Source organism: Phallusia mammillata, chromosome 5 (assembly GCF_965637545.1).
Source record: "Phallusia mammillata chromosome 5, kaPhaMamm4.hap1.1, whole genome shotgun sequence".
In the NCBI taxonomy this organism is placed as follows: domain Eukaryota; kingdom Metazoa; phylum Chordata; class Ascidiacea; order Phlebobranchia; family Ascidiidae; genus Phallusia; species Phallusia mammillata.
The window spans coordinates 27,228,858-27,252,309 of NC_137256.1; the positions used below are offsets into that span (position 1 = coordinate 27,228,858).

Genomic DNA, 23,452 nt, shown 5'->3' on the forward strand with positions numbered 1-23,452 from the left:
AGAGTGATGAGATGAGAGCGGGGAGAGACCTCAATCAACGAGGGTCACCAGTGAGTTTTATCAGAGGGGCAACGTTCGAACCCGAAGTGTGTTATCGGTTACCGGGGCAGAGTTTATCTTTACCGGGGTTCGAACAGTGGTGAGAGGATTGAGAAGCAAGGAACTAACCTCTACACCACGGCTGGTGACGAGAAACCGAGCTTTAAGTGGTCCTTATATGTTTTCGGTTCTAGGCTTCAGCCAAAAACTAAGCAGCGATGTAGCTTTTGGAATTCGAACCCAAATATCCAGCATATGAGGACAGGATCTTCACCGCTACGCCACGAGAGGTGACGGCAAACCCACCCAAAAATGATACATTTGTGAGTTAGACGATTCCTTCCCGAAAAAAAATAACAAACTTTGGGAGAGGGTTAGAACTACAAACCATAAGTTCTATCGACCAAGCAGCTTACCATTAGACCACAATGGACACGAAATCGCAGGGCGGGTTTCCTTAATGATATCGATTTCTTTTCTTACCTATTATTGTCTTAATTTTTAGACACACAGACCATACATGTAGACGATTTTTTAGTGGTTGGGCAAGCAGCTCGTTAGTACAGTGGTTATGCAGGCAGGTAGTTAGGTTGAGAGTAAGGCACACAGGCAGCCAGTAAATCTCCAATTCACTGGTTCGAACCTCTGAAAGGTCGAAAGGCTGGATAGAAGTTCACAGAAAGTCTCACAGAAGGGCTGCCTGTCCGCTTGCAGATGAACTGACTCAAGTGACACAGGAAGGCTGCAAACCGACCTTTTTGGCCAACGGCCAGAAAAACTTGTGATTTTTACGAACAACTTCAACTGTAAAGTTGTTGTTTTTTGACGCAACCACAACAAGTGTGCAACCACAACAAGTGTGCAACCACAACAGGGACCATAGCAACGTTAATTAATGTTGTAGTTGGATCGGAGTACGACAATTCTGCATGGTTCTAATCCCACCGGAAGTCTCAAAATCTGCTGATAGGAAATTGTGTAAGGTCCAAATCTTTTTGCTCTTACGTTCTAGTTTTACAGATTTTTGTTTGTTTGTTGACCTCCCGTTACGACTGACTTGGGATCTACACTGGAGCCTATCCAACAATACGGAAATATGGGGTCTAACAAGAATAAATATGGTATAACGGCATCAAGCCAATGGAGGATAAAAATGACATAAAAATGTCAGAAAAAACGGCAACCTAAAATAGCGTATATTATAGCATAGAATGTAGAAGCATAACTTGAAAACATACTACAATGAAAGATGTTAAGTACAAACAAAGACCAAAACCAATAAAATTACAAAAAAAGACACAATTATGAGTCTTTAAATATGTAACCTAATATAGAATATAGTATAGAATAACGAAACACACCTAGAATAAACACAGTGTTATATGTGCACACAAATTAACGGCAAAACAACGTTTTAAGTAAACAAATAAAATAACAAACAAGTACGAGTAACACGCACGCAAAAATAAGCAACATTTAAATAAACGTCCAACAGTGTCTGTACGCATGCCAAAAGTTTGGTTATAATTCAGAACTATTAACAAAATAATATAAGTAAGCATTGTCAAAATTGACGATGAACAAGAACTAAATTACATAAATATTTTAGAATGTTAGAATTTACAAGAAACGACAAAACGCAAAAATATAATTACGATACAAATGTAGCTTTAACTTATTCAATACACAAAGTTGGTTTTATTTAAGCGAACACAGAAATGTGAAAACAAAACACAAGTTCGAAGTTCTTCGGAAAGTAAGTTATTTTTCGGGAACAGAGCGTCGAGAATGTCTGGTTGAAGATCGTCCGCTGATTGTATGGTTGTTGTTCCAAGTCTGAATATGATAGGAGTGCTTCAACTTGTGGCCAACATCGTCCATAGAATGAACTCCAATCTTCACTCGACATCGGAGCTCCTGAAACAGAAACATACAAGAGACAAAACAATGCAATTCCATACTTTCATATAGATCGCTTAACATATTCGCAAAATATAATATACTGAAAGCTAGACAGTGTGCACCCTGTTGGCTATAAGCAACCTAATTGAAAAAAGTAAATTGTTCGACTATAATTTGCTGCATACAAACGCCTTAAGTTCATTAAGTGTTAAAATAATTTTTAAATGCGCTTACTTATTAATATGAATGATTTAACCGATGCTGACAACTGAATAGCCGCTCTAACACACAAGTGACATGCAAAACAATAAATGTAACATGCACAAGCATCATGCAAAACAACAACAGGCTTGCTATTCGTTGCAGCAACGGCTAAAGAGTCACAACTATTATTAATCCCCTCTAATTCATTGGTTGATTTGTAAACATTTTATTATAGAAACTCCCGAACCGGTACTTATGCAGCAAAACGTCTATCTAAAAGAATATAATTCATGTAGATTTGCCTTAACACGTACCTGTATATAGTTCCAATTCTTCCAATAGTTAGTTCGACTCCATTTACGCAATGCCTTCACGACATACAGGAGATCTGCAGCAAAACACAAATATTAATATCTGACGAATTATAGTGCATACAAAATAAAGTTATAAAATTAACCACTTCTAATTCTACTCCTGCCTCACAGCTCTTTAGCTTACTCTGTGTTACGTTGTATCTGTAGATTTAACATTATTCTGGTTACTTAACTTATTAAGTATTTCCGATGTATGTAGTTCCCATTCATCTAGTGATCAGTCCAATGCCGATATTATTCCCCAGTGTCTTAACCGCAAACGGGAGATCTGCAATAACCAATGTAAATATTAAAGTTCGATTGCTGTTGGTTTTAGAAATGAAAATAAAATAATATCAGTGCATATTTGGCGCTCCGTTTGTTAACGCTTCTAATCTTTACTCCTGCCTCACAACTAGTAAGCTAAACTCAAAACAAACGACCGTTACAAACCAGGGAACGCCAAATAAGCAACATCACATTTAACTTTCTGGTTAGGCTACTTAACTTAATTAGGCCTTTCCGATCTTTCCATCTTCTTCGATCACTCCGCCTCCAGTAATTGTCTGCAAAACAAAATATAAGCAGTACCAGGAATTTGACATAACGTAATATTAATTACAAAAAGCTTAACTATATACCAACATGTGAAGACAGGATAAGTGCACTTTTATACTATTTCCCCATGTTGGCCCCTACATCTAATATTAAGTGATACAAGTTAATAGATAACATACAAAAATACATTTACTCGCCTGTTTTCGGAAGTGTGTGTTGTGTGCCAACGAAGCACTCTTCCGTAAGAACGATGTTACAGCGTCCAGCCAATCAATTCCCGAAGCCATCCGACGACCTGAAGCAAAGTGATCCAGCAGCAGTATATAGTGTATTTGAAAAGTGAATTAAACATAAACGCATAACTTATTATTACAGGTATCAGTGCGAAGTAAACAAGTGTGCACCCGAGTTTACTTCTACAAAGACACCAAACAAGTTGATTTACAACTCGCAAATTACCTGTTTATTCTCAATTGGTGAGTCGTCCCATCAACACAGCTACCTTCACCAAGTTGTTCACAAGGAATGACAGATCGAAGGCGCAAGGACAAAGTCGCCTCACTTTTTTTCTTTTTCTTTCAACCAATTAGAACGCTTGCTTCTCAAACGTCATATAGGCGCTCTTCAACCGTCCAATGACAGGCTTTATTGCATCAATCAGTGAATTCCACTTCGGGCTGGTTGATTGATTGCGGGAGGCAAAAATCTTGGAATGATTAGCGGCTGAACTGTTGTGACGTGGCTTGACTTGATTGGTTCTTGTGACACAATTGTTTGCTGGAAGAATCCGAAGTTCGTTAGGATTTGTAACCAAACAACACAAATAGGTTTAGCCATCCGTTTAATTGTCCCGTCAACGTAAAAATGTAATGCAATTTCATTAAAGGAAAAGTTTTATTTTACTTGGTGTGTTGTTGCGTAGACGAAATAAGTATTAAAAACGTTGTTATGCTTCGTTTTCCTTTACCAACGACATTAAATTTTGTGCCATTGGGGTCACTAAACATACAACCAGCTTCAAACATTCTGGCAATTAACATATTTAGAAGCAGTCTGTACATGTATATAGCTGCCTATTTCATATAAATCCAAAGCAAATGTTTAGCCCAGTGGCTTTTCGGTAAACTTCTCCCTTAGCAGTTTAAACATTTTCATTTCTCCCTAATATACTACGTAGTAGATGCTAAACAATACAAAGATCATTAAACATTGGATCTTTTATCAACTTTACAGGTTATATTTCCAGAGCTGAAGCATCTATTTACAAAGCACATGTAAAAATTAAAGTCAATTTTCCCCTCAAGTTTCAAAATCCATCTCTTGGGAGGGATTCCTTCTTAAAAACAAGATGACAAGAGACGTCTGTGCTTAAATATAGCTGCTAATTTCTTTTCATTTGCCCTCATGACATAGAACTCAAAGATACAGAAGCAAAATGTTTAATATTAAAAATGCAAGTACGAAAATGAAACTATTTACCACACTTTACAGACAGTAACATGAAAAACAAACTTAAATGAGATGAAAACCAAAACATAAACACACATATGCAAGGTTTGTCACAATTTGGTGTAAGAGTTATACCCACTTGTTCAACGTACTGTACTGGTATTTTCCTAAATTTTATTGACTTTTTGACATGCTTTTAGTGCTACATTTTTATTAGTGACTTTTTTGTTGATGGACATGGTCTAAAAGAAATTCTATGTGTTGTTTATCTCACAGTGAAGAATGGTGCCCGGTCAAGTTTGTAATATAATATATGATATCTTTATGTCAGTTTAATTTCTTGTTTGTTTATGTTGCAACTGTTTTGTTATACAGGAATGATTTTATTCATTAGGACCAACACATAAAGACTAAGAAATTTGGTCATGAGAAATGGAACAAATGTATTGGTCACTTGCTCATTGGTTTAATAATACATTGCATGATTTTATTGGAACATGTTAGTTTACTGGATATAAAAATGAGATGAATAAGGGATTTACTTTAGTCTACGAACTTTATCTTTCAGAAGGGTAAGACACAGTTTTGTCACACAATATATCAGAATTCATTTGTAAACCAAAAAACTTGCTATATTAAAAATATTTAAAAGTAGACGGTTTTCAATGTAAACAGGTTCGGAAGCCCTTTGTGAGAAAAGTCTTGACAATTAGGGATGATTGATTATTTTTTGCCAAGTAATGCTAATATTATTAGAAGCCAACAAAAGACTTTTTACAAACCATTTCCTCATATGTAAGCAGGTTTTTGTCCCACGCAGCCACCACTATTATTTATCCTGTCACTACCTTTACATGTATACAGGAAAAAACATACAACACAAAGGGAACAAAGGAAGCAACAGTACGATATCACTGCATAAAAATATATATCGACGGACAGTGTAAGCCAATAACCAAATATTAAGGCAAGCAAACTATTTGTGAGGAGATTTCTTCTTGTTCTTCGCTGCTGCTGCTTTTTCCGCTTTAGCTTTTGCTCTCACTAAAATAAATACAATTTTTGCTTATTTACATGTATATAATGGTAGAACTAGCGCTAGTCTACTACAAAGCTGACATGTGCAGCATACACGGCAGGCAATGGTGCTTGTGATTCGACTTTTGACAAGTTCACCACTGAGCCTGTACAGCTAAGTTGGTAAAGTGCCAGCCCCAAAACTGTTGACAGAATTTTTAACATTTCTGATAATCATTTACCACTAGGTGGTAGCAAGTTTCAAACATCACACTTACATCTGTTTATTGAGGAAAGTCTTCGTGAGTTGTCGCCACATGCATCTCTCTTTGACCCCATCAAGTGGGCTTTCCACGACTCCTCGCCGGGTACGATATTGTGATGACACAATGGACAGTGTTCCTGCTGATCTTCATTCGTTGCTATGGAGATGATCAATTTATTTTAGGCTTTTTTCCGAGTAAACTAAGGCCACAATACAGTTTCGTATGTGAATGTCAAATGCATAGAGCAAAAGTAAGCAAACAAATTTCTGCTTGGCTAAGTTAGCAACACCCAAGTATGCTACATTATATAGATAAAGTCATCTGATAACATTTTCATTTTTAATCCAGTTAGATGGGATACTGTTGGCATTTTTTTAAGCTCATCCGCCCTTCATTAGGTCTTATTTTGGGTACTAAACGAGTTGCTAGGCACTCTCCACACTGCAGAGGTGGGTGGTGAGCTGGTTTCCAACAACCCAACTATGAAACAGGTAGTACAGTACTGGATTACATATTTCCAGTAGCACGCAGAGCATGTCCTGACAGAGTAATGTATTTACTTTCCATAAATACGATAGTTAATTAATTTTGTGGCATTTTTTTTAGTTTCTGGTGAAACCCCTTTGATGGCATAAGTTGGTGCTGAAATCGCTACATTACAGGATGCAGAAGTTAACAATGAGCCTGTATAATATGTATTGGCTGCTTTATGTTTCTAAAACTTTGTTTGTAACTTAAAACAGTTTCTAATTTGCTCTATACTAGAATATCAAAAGCATGTGCTTTCAGGATTGGTATGAACTTTCAGTTGATCTGTTTACAAGTCTGTACATTTTTTGCTATTCAATGATGCATTTAAGGACCCCCAACCATCCCCCTGGAAGGACTCCTGTTCGACTTGTACATGCGAATATCAGGAGTGAGTATGTCAGCAACATTAATTTACCTGTTTACAGTGTTCACATCTCCTTAACATCGGACATTGTTTCCAGTAATGTAAATCTAAACCCGCCTCTGTAAATCCCTTATCTCTTTCAACCAGGAAAATACACATGCTGTAAAACAAACAAGGTAGTTGTAGTAAAAGTAGGTAAAGATGACATTTGTTTCTTGTTGGTATATTTTTCTCAGACAGAGTAACAAAACAATTGATTTTCCGAAAAACAACAACATCAAACTAATGTTGATTTTTTATAACTTTGCATTAGAAGTAAGCAGCATTACACAAGCATGCTAAAAGCAGGATTTGTGCCAAGTTTCAATACAATTTTTGCATAAGCAAGTAATCAAATCAACAATCATACAAACACTTTTAAATATTGATCAATCCATACTGTGACCAACATTGACAATTGAACAACTATTTTGTTTGTAACAGCTTACTCAGATGCATGACTGCAGGTTAATTTCAACTAGAGAACAGAAAATACACCTGCTACAATAAACAAACAGGTTAATTGTACTACAGTTGTAATTTCGGTTTGTTTTTCTCTGGGCACGGTAATAAAAAATGATTTACAAAAAACATCATCAACTGATTTCAATTTTACTATTATTTGTATGAAGAAGTAAATAGATTGATACAGCCTGATATAAGCTTCAGCTTTTATAATGGGATTTAAGCACATAAACCAATCATTATTATGCCAAAACCATATCTGATTTTTAAATAACATTCTAGATATGCATAGTACCAAAGCTACCAATTGACAAGCAATCACCTATTTTGTTTTAAACAATCTTACTTAAATGCACAATTGAAGTTTAATACACTGAGAAGAATTCCTAACAAGTTTTTTTTACCAGAGCACATGTATATTATAGCATAAACACTTAAATACAGACGAATCGCATCATCGATTTGCCAAGGGTATTTGATGCGATTATCGCATAATCCGGTTGCCATGTAAACAGTACACGCCGTTTACAAAAATGCTCATTTTCACTTCCCCAGCTGAAACAAAGTTGCAGTGACGCACAACTATGGCAACGGAGCAGTATTTCCTCTTTTGTTGCCAAAAATTAAAAAATTGCTGCTCTCAGCGCAACACATGACGTCATGCTTCCTAACTGTCGTGGCTATGGTGCAATCGCCTAAGTGTGTTAAAGAAACAGTAGAAACGCACACACACACACACTCTTAATTGGCGCCACAGTTCGCTTGATTTGTGCTTTCTCTTGCAGTCGGGTTGATTTGAAAAGATACGTTACATCGCATCGTAGCTAAGCGGCCCAACATTTAAATTTGGGAACTTCCCTATGAAGACGGTTTATGACGTTTTAGTCTTGTTTTGGGTAGTTTCCCTTATAAAAGTGCCAGGCCTCTCGCCTAATATACACGTAAAATGGCCTGTTGTTTCTAACCTATTTCGTTTTCTAGTTCAAACCAACGCGTTAAGCGGCAAAGTGTTAGGTGCATATTTGTAAGCAAGCCCAAACCCGCAAGTACACGACCGAAACCTAAGTAAACTTGCAACTTTGGCATATTCTACAGCGCAAGGGCACTAAGGCGAGCTGCATCAGTTTCTATTATAACCCGTTATCCAATTGACAAAAAGAATATTTGATTTTAGCAAAACTTTAACGACTCAGATTGTGGCGCTCTATTCTAGCTTACTCAGCAAAACTGCAGCTGCAAGGTTAGCTGACTGTCACGTGATCAACGTGTGATCGTTGCTTCAAAAAAATTAAAGCAGCAACAAATATTACAGGAATAAATGCCTTTCTTAATCGGTGTTTTACTTGATAACTTGCGCAAGGTCACGAACAGAAGACAAAATATGGCAATCATTGGCACGTTACCAACTACGTGAATCTAAACAACATGGTGTGATTACTTGCGATCTAACATTTTTTACAACCATTACGTGTTTGGCGGGTCATGAACAATATAACAGAAAACATTTTTAAACATTTGTTTTACATTTAACATTGTTTAAATTTCAATACAGTTTAACACTTCGAATTTGGTGCAGAAATTACAATCAGCGTCTTTGCCGGAACACCAGTTTCGTAATTTTAACACGTTGAACTCTTTATTTAAACGCTTGATTTAAACTATTGGCGATTAGATAAGCCAATAAAAAAGGATCAATGTGCACGGCTGTGAGATAACGACTCCTTGTTATCGCACAGCGGTACACTGAACGCCGATTTAATCTTTTAATAACTTTTCCAAAATATTTTATGGTCGAGACGTGTCATTTTCAACGTTAAACGCGTTATTTGGTGTGGAATACAAAAATGCATCTACGTCTTTTTCGCGTACATTACCTCCGGAGGATTTTACTATCATATCGTCGTATTTTATTCCAAATACTCGGGCTGTTCGACTTTCACATAGAGATCATCAATCCGGTTAATCGCATATTTCGTGGAAAATCGATGCGAATATCCGGTTTATGCGATAAACCGGTATGCGATTAACCGGACGATTTTCTTAACAAACGATGGGCGACGGTTTGGGATTTTTAATTTTGATGCAATTAAACAGATTATGCGATTAACCGGATTCGTCTGTATATACATATAATATTGCATTAAACAAATAAATTTGGAAACTTACTTGTCCAGAAACGAATCATCATTTGGGACAAGGAGTTTTATGTAACTTTTAACCAAGTGAATTATAGTTTACCATTAATTGTTTCATCATCAAATCTTAAAATCAGTTAGCTGTGCTGTCTCTCAAACCTAGCATTAATAAATGCAAATATTTCCAGCTAACTACAATCCAGTTCTATTTCTTATTATATCAGACACAATAGCCTTCTGGACACTGCATATTTTAGATAAGCACAGATCGACAAAATGGAGTTGATATTAATCCCTTAAAGTTTTAAGCACAACTTGATTTACCTCTTTCTTCTTCCCCTGTTCTTCTTCTGCAGCTCTCGCTTGCATCTGGGATCTGATCTCAGATTGAGTTGGTTTTCCGTCTAATCGGTCAAACCCATCAAACAGGTTTCTAATAGAAACCAGAAGGGTGGCTTAGCACATTTTGTCGTTGCACATACACTATACCCTATTTTAAAGCATTAATATATTTCCTATGCTTATTTTGTATTGGGTCCCACATTAGCCATCGTCTTTAATAACCTTAGTTGTTTCTGCAGGCAGAAACTCATGGGTCCCCACACATGCAAAGTTGAAAATAATGCATTTCAAGAGATAACCATCAGAAAGTTGTGTGTTGTATGGTAAAACACAGCGATCGGCACTGGTCCTAAATAATAATATATTGCTTTAAATATGTCCTATTTAACGTTCTTTTTCAAAGAAAAGAAGGAGTAAATAGTGGCATAATGGGGTAAAACAAAAAATAGACACCTATGAACAGCAAATTCTACAAGCTGTCCAATTTTCATTCAATTCGAACATTGATAAAGGGTCACCCATTTTAGGGATTAGTTGGTTGAATTGTGGTGTTACAAGGCAAAACATAACATTTGAAGACTTAGTATGTTCAATAAACTTTGCAAATTTCATATAATTAGAACGTTTTTTAAAAGTTCATTTATTTTAGGGGGCTAGTTGAGTAAATGTTGAGGCTACAAGGTAAAACACATCAATCGAAACCTGGTAATAGCATAGTCCACATGCTACCCAAAATTTAGCCTATTCCGACACTGTTTAATAAACTCACCCATTTTAGGGGGCTAGTGGGGTAACTAATAGGGTTATTTGGACAAACAAAGTGGGATGCACATCTACATCACTATATCTACCATCTGTGTACATTTCAGCCAAATCCATCAAACATTTAATGGAAAATATGAGTCGGACAAACTTTGGGGAGAAGAAAACAAAAGAAAAAAAAACAAAAACAATTTGAGTAAAATCAATATGAGTCCCCTTCAGGGAAGGGTCAAACTTTAGAAGGATCAAACTTGGATAACTAACTAACATCAGTATAAATTTAAATAATGTGAAGCACTCTTTCTTGACCAAACATGTGGAACAAACCAGTGTTAGACAGAAAAAAGAAAGGAGACCCATAACTAGGTTTATGGTACAATTAATACATCAGATTATATTTGTGAGTGAAACTTCAACTTACTGGTGGTGACAAAGATTCATGCAAGAGGCCCGTTGCTTTTCACTGAAATTTTCTCTAAAGTTGCAGCTAAACTTTCATCACTAGTTGGCGCTGGTTAGTAAACAATCTACAAAAATATGAGAGGTTTATAAATTGCCGTTGCTACCCTGTACCCCAGTGGTTCTCAACCAGGTCACCTTTACAAATAAAATTAACACTCCACTTTAAACCCATAAAACAAGTCTAGGTTAATGTCTGTCAACAATATCTTGTTTTTATGTGTGACATTGTTAAACAATATTGACCGAATCAGGAAAATTATTTTTTATCTCTTCAGGAATGTCAAAACTTATGCTTTTCTTTTATCTAACCCACTGGACAAGTCAAATCTTTCCCTGGCTGTTAACCTCTGCTGCAGATAATCTTAATTGCATGAAAGTTTAAAGTGAGATATCTCAGTGCAATGAATGAAATTATTTTACCTCAATATTGTCCACAAATGTTGGGATTCTTCCCCAAGCAAGCATCACAGAATCATTAGATTAGAAACAGCTGACTGCAAAATATTTTACATTTGAAATTAATCCCAAACTAAAAAGGTGGTTTTCCTATATATTTACATTTTATATGTCCTTTATTTTATTTACCGATTTACTATACACAATATTTGAAATCCTAACATAAATGTTTTTTGCGAAATCGATAGGGCCTCCACACACATGTGTTTATGAGAATTGGTTACGTTACAAAAAAGGTGCAAGTATATTTAGATTCTGAAGGACAAATTAGTAGAAAGCATCAAGCCACATTATTAACCTGCAAGTTTTTTTCATCCACAATTCTACCAGACTCACTTGGTGGAACAGGTAGGGCTGTATTTCGTGGAATCCAATCTTGGATCCTGCAAACAAGTCACACATTCTGAGTGTAAATATACTGAAGGACATAGCAGATAAAATATGTTGTTTTGCAGTAGCTCATACCATCATCAGTTATATTACAAAGTCTACATGCAGGTATTTAGCCTTATGTAGTGAGTGTAAATGTAAAGTTAGGAATTACATTACAGCACCACACAATATTAAACATATGAAATACATAATGGATATTATCACAAAAGAAGATTACAATAAATATAATTAAATTCTGTCGCAGTTATGTTTTGATTAAACACAGTTGAAAGAATAACACAACTTGATCAGATCCGTATTATCTTACTATGTATGGAGTTGGGTAGGATTTATATTTTCTACATCTTGTGGTAAAGTTTTTTTCTTCGCTGACGACATCGATGTGTTGCAAATATCCTTATATTCCTTGTGTTGGGGTTTGAGTTTCGGTTGTGGGCTGGAGAAAATGCTGCAAACAAATAATATATTTGAAATGTGGCTGAAAATCAGCTGCTTAACTTGTTATTTGGTTTTATGTGTTACATACAGTTCAAAACTGAAAAAAATAACACAAACTTTAGCTTGATAAAAAACAAAACTGCAATAGAGCTTGTGTGAAGAGAATACATTGTGTTGCAGATGTTTCTAAAATAGCTGTTGTGAAAATTAAAGCAAGCTGTGGCATAACAGGGTGAAGAACAGATAAGATAAGTGTTGGCAACAAAAAATGTTTTCGCTTTATGTGTTTGCTACATATAAGCTCATTAGTAATTTGTTTTGCATCATTTTTTTCTTGGCTTTTTTAAAAAGTCCAGCTATGTTTACAAACATGTTTTAACTCACGTTGGTAAGTGAAAGTATAAAGTTCAGTTGCAAGCAGCTGTTTGATGTTTGTGAGTTTGAAACATGAAAATGTGCCATGAATTCGATGAAGCTTTTGTGGATTTGCTTTTCTAAACATAAAGATTATTAATTTAAAACAGCAATAATCTTGTGCTCACAGAAAATGGCAAACAATACAAACAGTACAAAGCTTTGTATGTTAAAACTAAAACACTCCCTAATACAATTGGTCTTGCTGTTGTTGTTTTTATTTCAAGCCCCAAATATTCTTAAATCCCTCTACCAGTAAATAAGTGTGTAAATAACATGTGACATCAGCACATAAAAAGGGAACTAAACCATTGGAGGTACTAAATAGTGCATGATATTACATGGTAATTAGTTTTAATTGAAAAAACCAAAAGCGTTGACAGTTAAAGCTATTCGGATTGAGGTGAGTATTTGTAATTGAAACAAGACACAAAAAGGACAAGAAAACTGTTTTTTACCTGCTTCTTTAGCTCAATTATGTCGACAGGAACTTCTTGAATGTGGAATATTTCAAAATCGGAAATTGTAGCCTGAAGAAAGAAAACAATTTTGTGTTGATGACTCTTAATCTGTTACTTATGTGCAAATTAATGGAAACAGTATGAAACCAAAGTTCAAACATATCGCAAAAATGAACAACCCACAAAAAAATCTAGCTGGTTGTAATTTAAATCCAACCCCTTATATCTGCTTCCTAATAGCAAAAGTTTTAAAGGAGCATGTTTGTTTTTTTGTTTTAGTTATGACCAGTCAGCTAAACCAGCTTCAACATGGAAGCTATCAAAAAGTATAAAGACAATGTAAAGTATGGTTGAGGGTTAAATTGTCAATGCTTGGATGCATGGAATTGGGGTCATTTGGTTGTCAAAATATCAATGAAGCGTTGAATTGACCGAAACAAGAACCCTTTAAATTGACCAAAACAAGAACTCAAATACCTACTTTGCTTTGTTGTATCGGTCCACTTTGACACAAAGAAACTTGCCCTGTTTGTGCCAGTTCAGTCGGATGTCAGAAACATTGAACAAGTTTTTAACTCAAACTTCTTTCTTGGATGGAATTGTAAGAATTGTGAGCGAGCTGGTATCTTGTTTTGCTCGGGTACCCAGAAAGCTAACATGTTGGCCAAGGGTGACCACACAAACTCGCTAAAATTCAAGAAAAGCTTAATACTGATTTGCTATGTTTGTTCGAGGTTACCAAAAGCTTTGATACACACCTCACTCCATCAACTGGTATGCTCTTTTTGTCCAAAAATCCCATGCTCTGTAAACAGTATGTATGAACATTAAAGACCAATAATACAAATCTTTCGATAAAGGTAGAAAATATATGAAATTTTGCATGTAAATTATTATAATGAATTGTTTAAAATTGTTGAGTGCAGAATGGGGGTAACTACTTTGTTTTATATATTGTGGTTTTTAATGTCAGTTATTAGTTTTTTGCTTTAGCTACTTACAGGAGTTTCATAGACACTATAGAACAGTTATTATTATGTTTTTTTCTTTCTTTTTTTGTTAATTTTTTTATGTTATAACAATTTTTATTAGCTAATGAAATCTGATATGGGAAAGATCGCTCAAACTTTCTACATTACTCTGCAGGTTACAAAACATCATGTCCAGTTTGAACATGTAAAACACAACATTAAGGTATGTAAAAGATTTCATTACATACTTAAATATCGGCCACTGCCTGTCATCAGCTCCAGACATGTCGGCATGGAAACCCCTCTTCTTGGTGCCAGTGAAATCTTCCAATATAATAATGGACTGGACATCTTCACTTGTTCCTGCATTGGGCTGAAAGTTACCAAGTATCTGCAAAAAAACAAGGATATTTTTTGTCTCTGTTTTGATTTAGTTTGGCTCACAATCCTAAAATCCAACTAATTTTAATAAACAATCAAAGCACTTGCATAAAAAACAATGAATGGTATCTTTATTTTACAGGTAATTGCAGCTATGCAGGCTTGTTAAAAAGTTAGAAAAGTGTACAAAATCAAGGATATCCTAAATACAATACTGTTAGTTCAAGTATATGCATGCTGCTCGGGTATGTTTTAAACTTCGAAGCTATAACTGTACATAAAAACTCAAAAAGTGCACTACAACATATATATTATAGATATATGGCACAAGTATTATTTTTTATGTAAACTTTGCACACATTAGGTAAGATTAAAAGCTTATTTATAACTTTTGTCTAAACATAACATGCATTCACACCAATAGTTGTGCCAGATGTCCATTAAATACGGGTTGGTAGATTGTAAAAAGTTGTATACACCAGACATTAATCATTTTATTGAACAAAACCACATAACCAGAAAACAAGGCCAGGCATAAATCCATCCGTAATGCAAATAGTTTACTGCACCCTGATCTATACTAAAGACCACTTCTCACCTTTCAGATGGTGAAAAGTTAATAAGTTGGACACCTAGGTGGGCAAATCTCTGAATCTGCTTGAAGTGTTCCCCTCCCCATAAAGCTGCTCCTTAATTTTAAGTTAGTTAGTAAGAAAATACATTTAAATACTACAAAAGGCACAATGCACCAACCAATGCATAAAATTCCTAGGTCATGTACCTTAGTAGTTCATGACTTTTTGACGTTCAAAAGCACAAAAGAAAAAAAATGTAATGTTTCCATGTTATTCAACCTAGTCGATAATAAGTTACTGTGCAAACTAGAGATGAGGGAGTGGAACCACTTTTCATTGGTTCAGGTTCGGGTTTGCTAATATATTGTTTTCAAGGGTTCAAGGTTCATTTCAGGTTAATATATATATACACATTTTCACATTTAAGTTTTGTTATAGTTGGAGAAAGTTACCCGGCCTGAAACGGTTTGCCTTTTTTCAATCAGTTTAAATCTCATTTTGTTCAACTTTATTTCTACCCACACCTTCTAATTCTTTATTTTTGGCACACACTATAGCTATTATTCCACCTAGACTATGGTATGTTGTTTTGAAATAAACAATTTTGTGGCGGCAATTACATAATAAAAGTTATCTGTTTCAGTTCTCATTTAATTTCTTAATTGTTGATCATCTTTTCTTGAAGTTTTGATTTAATTGTGTGTCACATTATTCTACACAATAAGGAATAGTACTGTAAACTGCAAAAACAAACACTTTTAAAAACAATTGTAAAAAGTTTGAAAACACCCAAAGTATAAATGTGTTTAATGATTTGGTGTAAAAACTTTTAAGCAATTTCGCTCATTGTTATGCAATCTTTATAGGATTTTGTAAACTTAATATGAAGTACAACAATGCTAAGCATCCACCCTAAAAAATGTAGTTTGTTTTAAAATACTTTGTGTCTGTTTGATTGCTAGGATCTTTTAACATAATATTGCTTGCCAAAGTTACAATGGTTTACAGAATATACGCACTAGAAATAAGAACACAACAAATGTAAAATCTCACACACCCAAAAAACATGATGCTTTGGGACTTTGCCCTTTGCTTGTATACTTTTCTATTGTTGCATATGCACAGTCTTGTTACAGTAACCAATCAGTCATATCTGTAACTAAAACAACAAGTTTTTTTTTTTTGGAATGTCACACAAAATGTATGGCAAATTGTATGGCAAATGCAAATCAAATGTTTCGTATATATAAGGTGCTTTTTAACATTAGATATGATTTTGCAATCATGTACTTTATAGTGCTACCATTTTGCTAGAACATTCATGGTATTTGCATTACAACTGTTAGTTATACAATTAAACTGTTTTTGCATTTTTTTGCAAAAAAAAGTTTTGCCATTAGAAATATAGTTGACATAACTTTATTGGTTCCTAGTATTGACCTGACTAATTCAGGATAAATTCAGTAAAGCCATCAGCAAAAAAATGTGGTAATGTTGTGTGGCTTTGAACTTTCACAGCCAGAGAAAACCAGCCAATATGTCATAATACTCTAGAGTATTACATCTATACTTTGTGTTTACAAGAGCGTATTAATAACATGTGTATTAATAATTAAATATATTTTTATCTGTGCTTCAATGCTCGAAAAGCGTAGAATATTGTGTTAACATTTTAAAATTACTGGTGCGTTTCTGTCACAAGAAAATTAAAAAAACACTTACCGAAAACTTGTTACTTCGCACAAACCGCGTGTTTCAAGCTACATTATTAACTAATATGCTTTCCTTCATAAACTAGTTAAAACAGCTGTTAAACAAAGCACATTAACATTTTACAAATTAGTTTTATGCAAGAGACCGAAACGCTCGTTTGCAAACTCGAGTTTTATTGTTTACGTTTTAAGATTTCTATGAACATAAAAAATCTCTTTAAAAAGCAAAGAAATCAAAAATTCAGCGCAGCTTTTAAGCTCCGAAACGAACACTATGCTTAACGGCGCCTAACCTAACCTTACCTTACCTTGCGACTCCTTCCGTTTACACTGCGATTATCGGTGCGTACCTAAGCTTACTAAATAATATACTAGACGTATTTTTCAGCTCACAGCAAATGTCGATGACCATAAATTACCACATAAATTTATTGTTACCTATTTTAGATCGAAAAAGCTTTGTATCAATCTAAATTAAATCAGATTTTGTTAGTAAACATGATTTTGCATCTTGGTATGATACAGGATTGTTCAGGGTGTTGTTGAATAGATTGGTGGCATGTTTATCTCATTTTCATGTTTCTATGACATGTAGTCCGCTGTGCTAGGGTAAATGTACATTTTAAATGCAATTAATTACAATATTTAAACACAATAAAACATAACATGCAATCATAACCATGTAATAAATACTTAAATTGAAGGCAAATAGCGTGTCATCATTCATTTTTGGCAATTGAACCAGCTTTTTCAAAACAGAAACCCGTACACAGCGATAACACAAACCGTTTGCGCAGGTTCAAGCAGCTTGATACGCAGAAAAACGCTCGGCAGGCGATCGCTCACTCATTTCTACGAGACTTGAGCGCCCGAAATCAGTCAAGCGCGAAACCAGACAGAAAAAATGAAACAAACAAACTTACGCAGGTCTGAGCGAGCGCGATACGCATAGTGTAAATGGGCCTTTACACACTATACACTCGTACATGTGTATTATATCACTCTGATAAATCCACTTTTCAGTGTTACATTGTTTATCCCTGTAAACTAAACCAAAGGTCTGATGGCTTTTGTCGGTTTTGTACTTTAAATGCCGCTGCAGCATCATGCAATCCATACTACGCGCATGACTCTGTTTTTCAGAATCGGAAACAATTAAAGGAGCCTTGAGTTTAAAGTTATTGTATCGAAAATTAGTTGAATGAAACGTGAACTTTCAGCGGCTCGCAAATAGTTTCAACAACTTCCTGTCCTGCACTTTGTATGCAACTGCTCGTTGTTGGCACTTTGCAATGTTTGTCACAGTTGTGAGTTGCTTGCAGAAGGGACAGTGCTTGAGAACGCTAGGAGGTACCTGAGATTGATTAAGTTAGAATAAAACATAACTGTGGCAGCGGATTTAGCAATCGCAGTTATATTTGTTGCTTTAAGATGTCAAATGAGTTTTTTTGTATTTTAAATTTTAATTGCGGTCCTGGCATTTAATGCATGATCCTAATTAATGTTAATACTGGTGTGTATTTTATAGGAAAACTATAGGATTGGTATGAAAACCTTGTGTATAATCGTTTTGTCACTATTCTGTCGTTCAGTCTCAATTGTACGACCTGGTAAGTAAGAAAGTATCAGTTACTCCTTATTTGCAATCAAACTTGTACCGCAGCGGTTACATGTACTGTATTGATGTGGTGTCGTGTTTACCTAAATGATAAATTTTGACCCATCGTTTCCAACTTATTTTAAGATGATGTACAGTATTTACTTTTATTGTTGTCTTTTAAATGGATTATAACAGGCAAACACAAATTTAATGCTTTTAGGATTGTTATTAAAAGTTGCATATTTTTTGCAGGTTCTTCACAAATAATTTGCCCCAGCAGAGATCTAAATCTCATCGAGTCTGGCAGAAAATGTCGGAAACCGTGTTCAAGTGATTCAGATTGTAGAGGGCGCCTCAAGCGGTGCCGATGTGACGATGTTTGTGGCATGTCGTGTTTCCGCCCAAGTAAGTTGATGGTAATCGAATTAAAAAATGAATTGTCAGGTAATATCTGTAAACACGAGCAGAAGAATTTGAGATTTTCCTTTTGTGACGGTTTTAAGACACCTTCGTTTCACGAAATGAAGTTACGCAGGTGGAACCCTGGCAGAACGAAAATAAAGCAAATGATTGTGTAATATGTTAGAGTAAAATGCATGTGAAAGGTTTCGATCTTAATTTTATCGTAGGGTGGGTAATATAATTGCAAAAAGTTGAACTTATCGGAGAAAATTAAATTGCTGATGTGAATGGTTTCTCTTTTATGTATTGCGCTTTTATCGTTATTTTTTCTTAATATTTTTTTTTCTTAATATAATATTTTTCCCTTGAAATCATTCAGTCGTGAATAGATTGGTCAACACTTACTGTCCATTTCCAATATCTCCATTCAACGAGTGTAACCGAAGTAACATAAAAGTATTAGTTTGCACAGTTAAAATCGTAAAAGTATTTGATCACTGATATCAATTTAATGACCTTCAGAAACCTTGTTTATGAATGTGATCAAAGAGTTTGTTTAATGCTGAGCTTATTGTCGCCATTTGCGTTAACAGATGCGGTGTGTGTCAGTTTAAAGGTTGAGTTTGGAAGAGTCATTTATCGTTCCCGAAAGTACGGATCTCAGGCTGAGCATCGTTGCCATCCAGGCTGGGTGTTAACGGGAAACGCAGTCCGTACATGTCGTAGTGACAAGAAATGGTCGGGCACAGCGGCACGGTGTTTAAGTAAGTTGTTTCAGTCGTGAATAGATTGGTCAACACTTACTGTCCATTTCCAATATCTCGATTCAACGAGTGTAACCGAAATAACATAAAAGTATTAGTCTGCACAGTTAAAATCGTAAAAGTATTTGATCACTGATATCAATTTGATCACTGATATGTGTTTAAGTAAGTTGTTTGGTCGCTTCAGGTTCTTTAGTCAGTTCATACCAAGAAGATATTCGAACTATCGTTTTGTCTTGGTAAATTCTTATGTTTCAATTCTGTTCCGTTCAAAGCCACTTGGTTTGTAGCGACAAACTTCAGTATGTATATTTGTGACAGTTTTACGATGCAATGAACCAGTGGCACCTAATCATGGTTCTGTTGCAACCGAGGGAGTTGATTTCAATTACGGATCTCGGGTTGATTTTGCCTGTGACCCAGGTTATGAGAACATTGGAAGTGCTTGGGCAATTTGCAATGAAAACGCTACTTGGAAAGGAATGGCAAACTGCACGGGTAAGCAAATTTTAGTTTAAAGCAAGAAATATGCTATTGTTATACACCTAATCTTTGAACCATACAAAGCCGGTTTACTGTGAGCAAGCCTTTATATTCCATTAAAAATCCCAACATCAAACGGCAAATAAAATCTTCAAAAAACACATTTTCTGATAAGAATAAGTTTAACGAAGTTTTGAAAATAACCGAATGAAAAAGTTGTTCAAATATTTCAATTTAATTTGCGAATGTTGCAGATTACCTAATCAAAGCATGCGCATTATTTACGTTTTAGTGAAACCGCATCAGGCAAATTTGTTTTAACAGTCTAATATTTTCATGTAGGTATAAAACTGAAGTGTGGGCAAACTGTAAACCACACAAGCACTTCAACTTCCCGATCCGTTGGTCGAGTTGTCGGAGGAATTAATGCAGACAGGTCTTGGCCATGGCAAGCTTTAATTATGGTCAAGCACGGAACAGTTTATAACGTAAGCAACGGTACAGTTTTATTGAGCCCAAAACTGTTCATGTTGAACAAACAGCTTGACCGATTTTACTTTTATTCCTCGGTCTTGATGGCTAACCTGGTCGATTTTGTGTAATTGTTTAGAGCTTCGCGAGTAGTTTTGCCGGTGGAACTCTGATCAATCAACATTGGGTTCTAACAGCAGCACATATATTTGATCGTTACTCCAACATTGAGAATTGGACAAAACGCTTCGTAGTGGCCGTAGGTAATAAAAGATAAAAAAATACTTGCAAGTTGCGTTGTATGTTACATGACAACAGAGTTATATTCTTATTTTTGAAAGGGATTTTTAGAAGACCTGACAGAAGAAGTAACATCGACTCTTATGTAATTGTGTTTCAACCGAGAAATATTGTTGTACATGACCGGTTCGACCGATCTGATCGACATGAAAGAAGCAATTATGATTACGATGTTGCACTGGTAAGATTAAAAGTTTGTTAAATATTAAACGACCTCAAATCATATCAAATCGAGCAGGGTACAGTTGGACCTAGGCCAACGCAACTGAGCACATCAAAATCAGTGTTAGTTTTGAGTCGATGAAGTGACCTTCAAAAACATTTACAGGAGGACTCCAGCCGTGTGAGTTAACAAGGGATCCTCCTTTGCGGACACAAAAGGAAAAGAGACGTATCATTTGACCATAGTTTTGTAAATGTTTTTTTTTTCAGATTCGCGTGGGCATAGGACTTAGTACCATCAAAGAAAATAGACTGTGGACTTGGACCGACAACGCACCTAAGTTTAACGGGACAATTCCACTCTCAACCCATGTGAACCCTATATGTCTTCCCTGCAGTAACTCATGTATTCCGATAGAAAACAATATGTTCCGAAATGGAAGCAGATTAATAAACGAGAATGACTCTGAAGGTGTCAAATGTCTCAAGAAAGGTAACTTCCTGCCGGGCGTCATATTGGCCAAGCTTTATTGTGTAATTAACTGCAATACTGTCGTATTAATGATGGGCTACATGTAGAGATTTAATGTGAATTTGAACGAAATATGCGAAATATGATTACGCTAATATTTTGTGCAGCTAAGAAGAAAAAAACGATGCAAGACAATTAGGATAAAAGAACCCAACAACGCGCCCAACAAGATTTTTTCCTTTTAGGAAAGTGGCTTGCGAATCATTTCACTGAAGATCGAGCACCGGTGTTCGTTACAGGTTTTAGTTTTACGAATTTGACACGCAGAACCATGCCATTCAAACTTCAACAAGCAACTCAACGAATTCAACCTGACTCAATGTAAGGCAAAATGCTACTTTATATGTCTCCAAATCTTGTTATACTTTTATCTTCAGATGTAAAATTGCTGCCAACAAAATAGTACATGAAACTTTACTGGATGTAAGGTATACAGACCGTATGATTTGTGCTCGATCTGAAACGAGTACAGTATCGGATGCTTGTCAGGGTGACAGCGGTGGACCTTTGATGCGAAAGGTATGTTAGCCATAAGAAATGCTTCACGTATCAGAAAACACCCGCTGAAATCTATAAAAATCGCCAGATTAGTTGACTAATCAGCTAATTTACACTTGACGCTATTAGTTTAACAGTGGTACCACGATACTTGTTAAAATACGTATTAATGCCAGTTCCAGCACAAGCGCGATAACCTGCGTTACCTGGAGTAAAGTTTGAATTTAGAATATTTGGGCTATTTGCCTAAATCGTAGTTATCAAAACAATGTAGTCTTTCTGAGTGGACTAATATGGAAAAAATTTCTACTGGCAGTACAAAATCCCAAACACCTCAGAATCGTGTTGGATTCAAGTTGGAATCGTCAGTTTTGGATACAAATGCGGTCAAGTCGACAGAAATACTGGTTTCCGCTTTCCAGGATTTTATACTGATGTTTCCAAAGTTCAGAGCTGGATTGATTCAACCATTGGTAAATACGACTATTGCAATTACCCATAATTCTAAACTATGAAATCAGTTTTTGTAATAACTAGTTTGAAAAAGAAACCAAAATTGTAACTTATGCATCATAATTCCAAAGCGAATTTAAGTTACAATATCGTCCAACCATTAGAAACTTTCAACGTGAAAAGTTGCAGTATAAAATATTTCACTCAAGTTTGGGCCTGAAACAAATAACTCTTAAACGCATTTCAAATTTAGCTCTTAGTTGCACTTGCTGGCAAACTCGGATGTCCAATTTTGTTGGATTTAAGTCGATTCTGTAAAGTAAAACTTCTTGAACAGTTGTCCGAAAAGTGTAATAGTATTTTTCTACTCGGAACACTAAAAGTATTATTTGATTTTCTGCATTACATATTTAACTGATATGATGCACTGAATTATTTTTGAAACATCGAAAATATTTATTTGTGTTTTTGCACCGACGCTTTTCATGGAGATGGAATAAAGTGTCCGAGTTTCGTAGTTGAAAACGGTCGCCTAGTTCCACAACAAAGTGTATACGCCCATGGCTCAACTGTTACCATCGAATGCAATACTGGTTATCAACTAAATGGGACAAATTCTCAAACCTGCTCAGAGGATGGTCTGTGGGTTAACGATCAACCAAGGTGTATAGGTATGTTGAAATTTATCAACAGATTAATGGACATCAATGGGGGCTGGGTTTTTAAGAAGAAACTTAATCCGATTATGTTCTTGTTTTCCTACAACTCATATATTTTAAGTTTTTCACAAACAAAATACTTAAACCGTCTTTGCAGACCCGAAGTGTCCAGATTTTCCGCGCTGGATTGACAATGGCGAGATTAGGATCACGTATTCTCGTGAAAGTCAAGGAAATCACCTCCCTGGGACTAGAGTCAGTTACACATGCCAAGATGGTTACAAGATTAACAGCACAAGTTATCAAACTTCGGTCACATTTACCTGTCTTACGACCAAACGATGGAATGCCAACCCAAGTACCGTATCATGTGTTAGTAAGTCAGTTAATGAACAGAATATGTTGTCCGCAAAAGACAAAAATTAATTGCCTGTCAGGT

General features: G+C 35.5%; 2 protein-coding genes and 1 long non-coding RNA gene across 11 annotated transcripts; 1 reads left to right on the top strand and 2 right to left on the bottom strand.

Moving 5' to 3' along the window:
• Positions 1–1,219: 1,219 nt before the first annotated feature.
• On the bottom strand, positions 1,220–3,823 carry LOC145228750 (uncharacterized). Of its 2 annotated transcripts, XR_013860260.1 has the most exons (3): positions 3,516–3,823; positions 3,254–3,351; positions 1,220–3,064 (listed from the first exon to the last, which is right to left on the bottom strand). It is a non-coding gene; the product is annotated as an uncharacterized LOC145228750 (long non-coding RNA). The 2 variants fall into 2 exon arrangements; XR_013860259.1 differs by having other exon boundaries at positions 3,254–3,823.
• Positions 3,824–4,479: 656 nt separating this feature from the next.
• LOC145228702 (eukaryotic translation initiation factor 3 subunit B-like) lies at positions 4,480–17,626 on the bottom strand. 8 transcript variants are annotated; one of them, XR_013860200.1, is made up of 16 exons: positions 16,700–17,626; positions 16,035–16,136; positions 15,001–15,091; positions 14,270–14,412; positions 13,809–13,855; positions 13,532–13,737; positions 13,048–13,119; positions 12,560–12,669; positions 12,045–12,185; positions 11,643–11,727; positions 11,309–11,382; positions 10,848–10,953; positions 9,647–9,755; positions 6,735–6,843; positions 5,801–5,944; positions 4,480–5,549 (listed from the first exon to the last, which is right to left on the bottom strand). XR_013860200.1 is itself a non-coding variant. In XM_080093952.1 (16 exons), the coding sequence occupies exons 5-6, from the start codon at positions 13,850–13,852 to the stop codon at positions 13,590–13,592; spliced, it is 192 nt and encodes a 63-aa protein (XP_079950078.1). In that variant the 5' UTR covers positions 13,853–13,855; positions 14,270–14,412; positions 15,001–15,091; positions 16,035–16,136; positions 16,700–17,615; the 3' UTR covers positions 4,480–5,549; positions 5,801–5,944; positions 6,735–6,843; positions 9,647–9,755; positions 10,848–10,953; positions 11,309–11,382; positions 11,643–11,727; positions 12,045–12,173; positions 12,560–12,669; positions 13,048–13,119; positions 13,532–13,589. The 8 variants fall into 8 exon arrangements, 1 of the variants encoding a protein (XP_079950078.1); XR_013860202.1 differs by having other exon boundaries at positions 12,045–12,173; positions 13,528–13,737; XR_013860201.1 differs by having other exon boundaries at positions 12,045–12,173; positions 15,001–15,085; positions 16,700–17,625.
• Positions 17,627–20,208: 2,582 nt separating this feature from the next.
• LOC145229753 (uncharacterized) lies at positions 20,209–23,439 on the top strand. Its single transcript, XM_080095079.1, has 10 exons — positions 20,209–20,212; positions 20,281–20,426; positions 20,549–20,672; positions 20,751–20,890; positions 21,142–21,364; positions 21,589–21,724; positions 21,781–21,922; positions 22,218–22,374; positions 22,846–23,025; positions 23,171–23,439. Exons 1-10 carry the CDS (start codon positions 20,209–20,211, stop codon positions 23,437–23,439), a joined length of 1,521 nt encoding a protein of 506 aa, XP_079951205.1.
• The last annotated feature ends 13 nt before the right edge of the window (positions 23,440–23,452 follow it).

Bases quoted from the DNA above. Each gene is read 5' to 3' on its own strand.
- LOC145229753 (XM_080095079.1), top strand. The intron at 20,427-20,548 runs GTAAGCAACGGT...GTAATTGTTTAG, and splicing joins AGCACGGAACAGTTTATAAC to AGCTTCGCGAGTAGTTTTGC. The intron at 21,923-22,217 runs GTATGTTAGCCA...TTCTACTGGCAG, and splicing joins GTGGACCTTTGATGCGAAAG to TACAAAATCCCAAACACCTC.
- LOC145228702 (XM_080093952.1), bottom strand. From the start codon at position 13,852: ATGGGATTTTTGGACAAAAAGAGCATACCAGTTGATGGAGTGAG. The intron at 13,738-13,808 runs GTGTGTATCAAA...CTTGAATTTTAG, and splicing joins ATACCAGTTGATGGAGTGAG to CGAGTTTGTGTGGTCACCCT.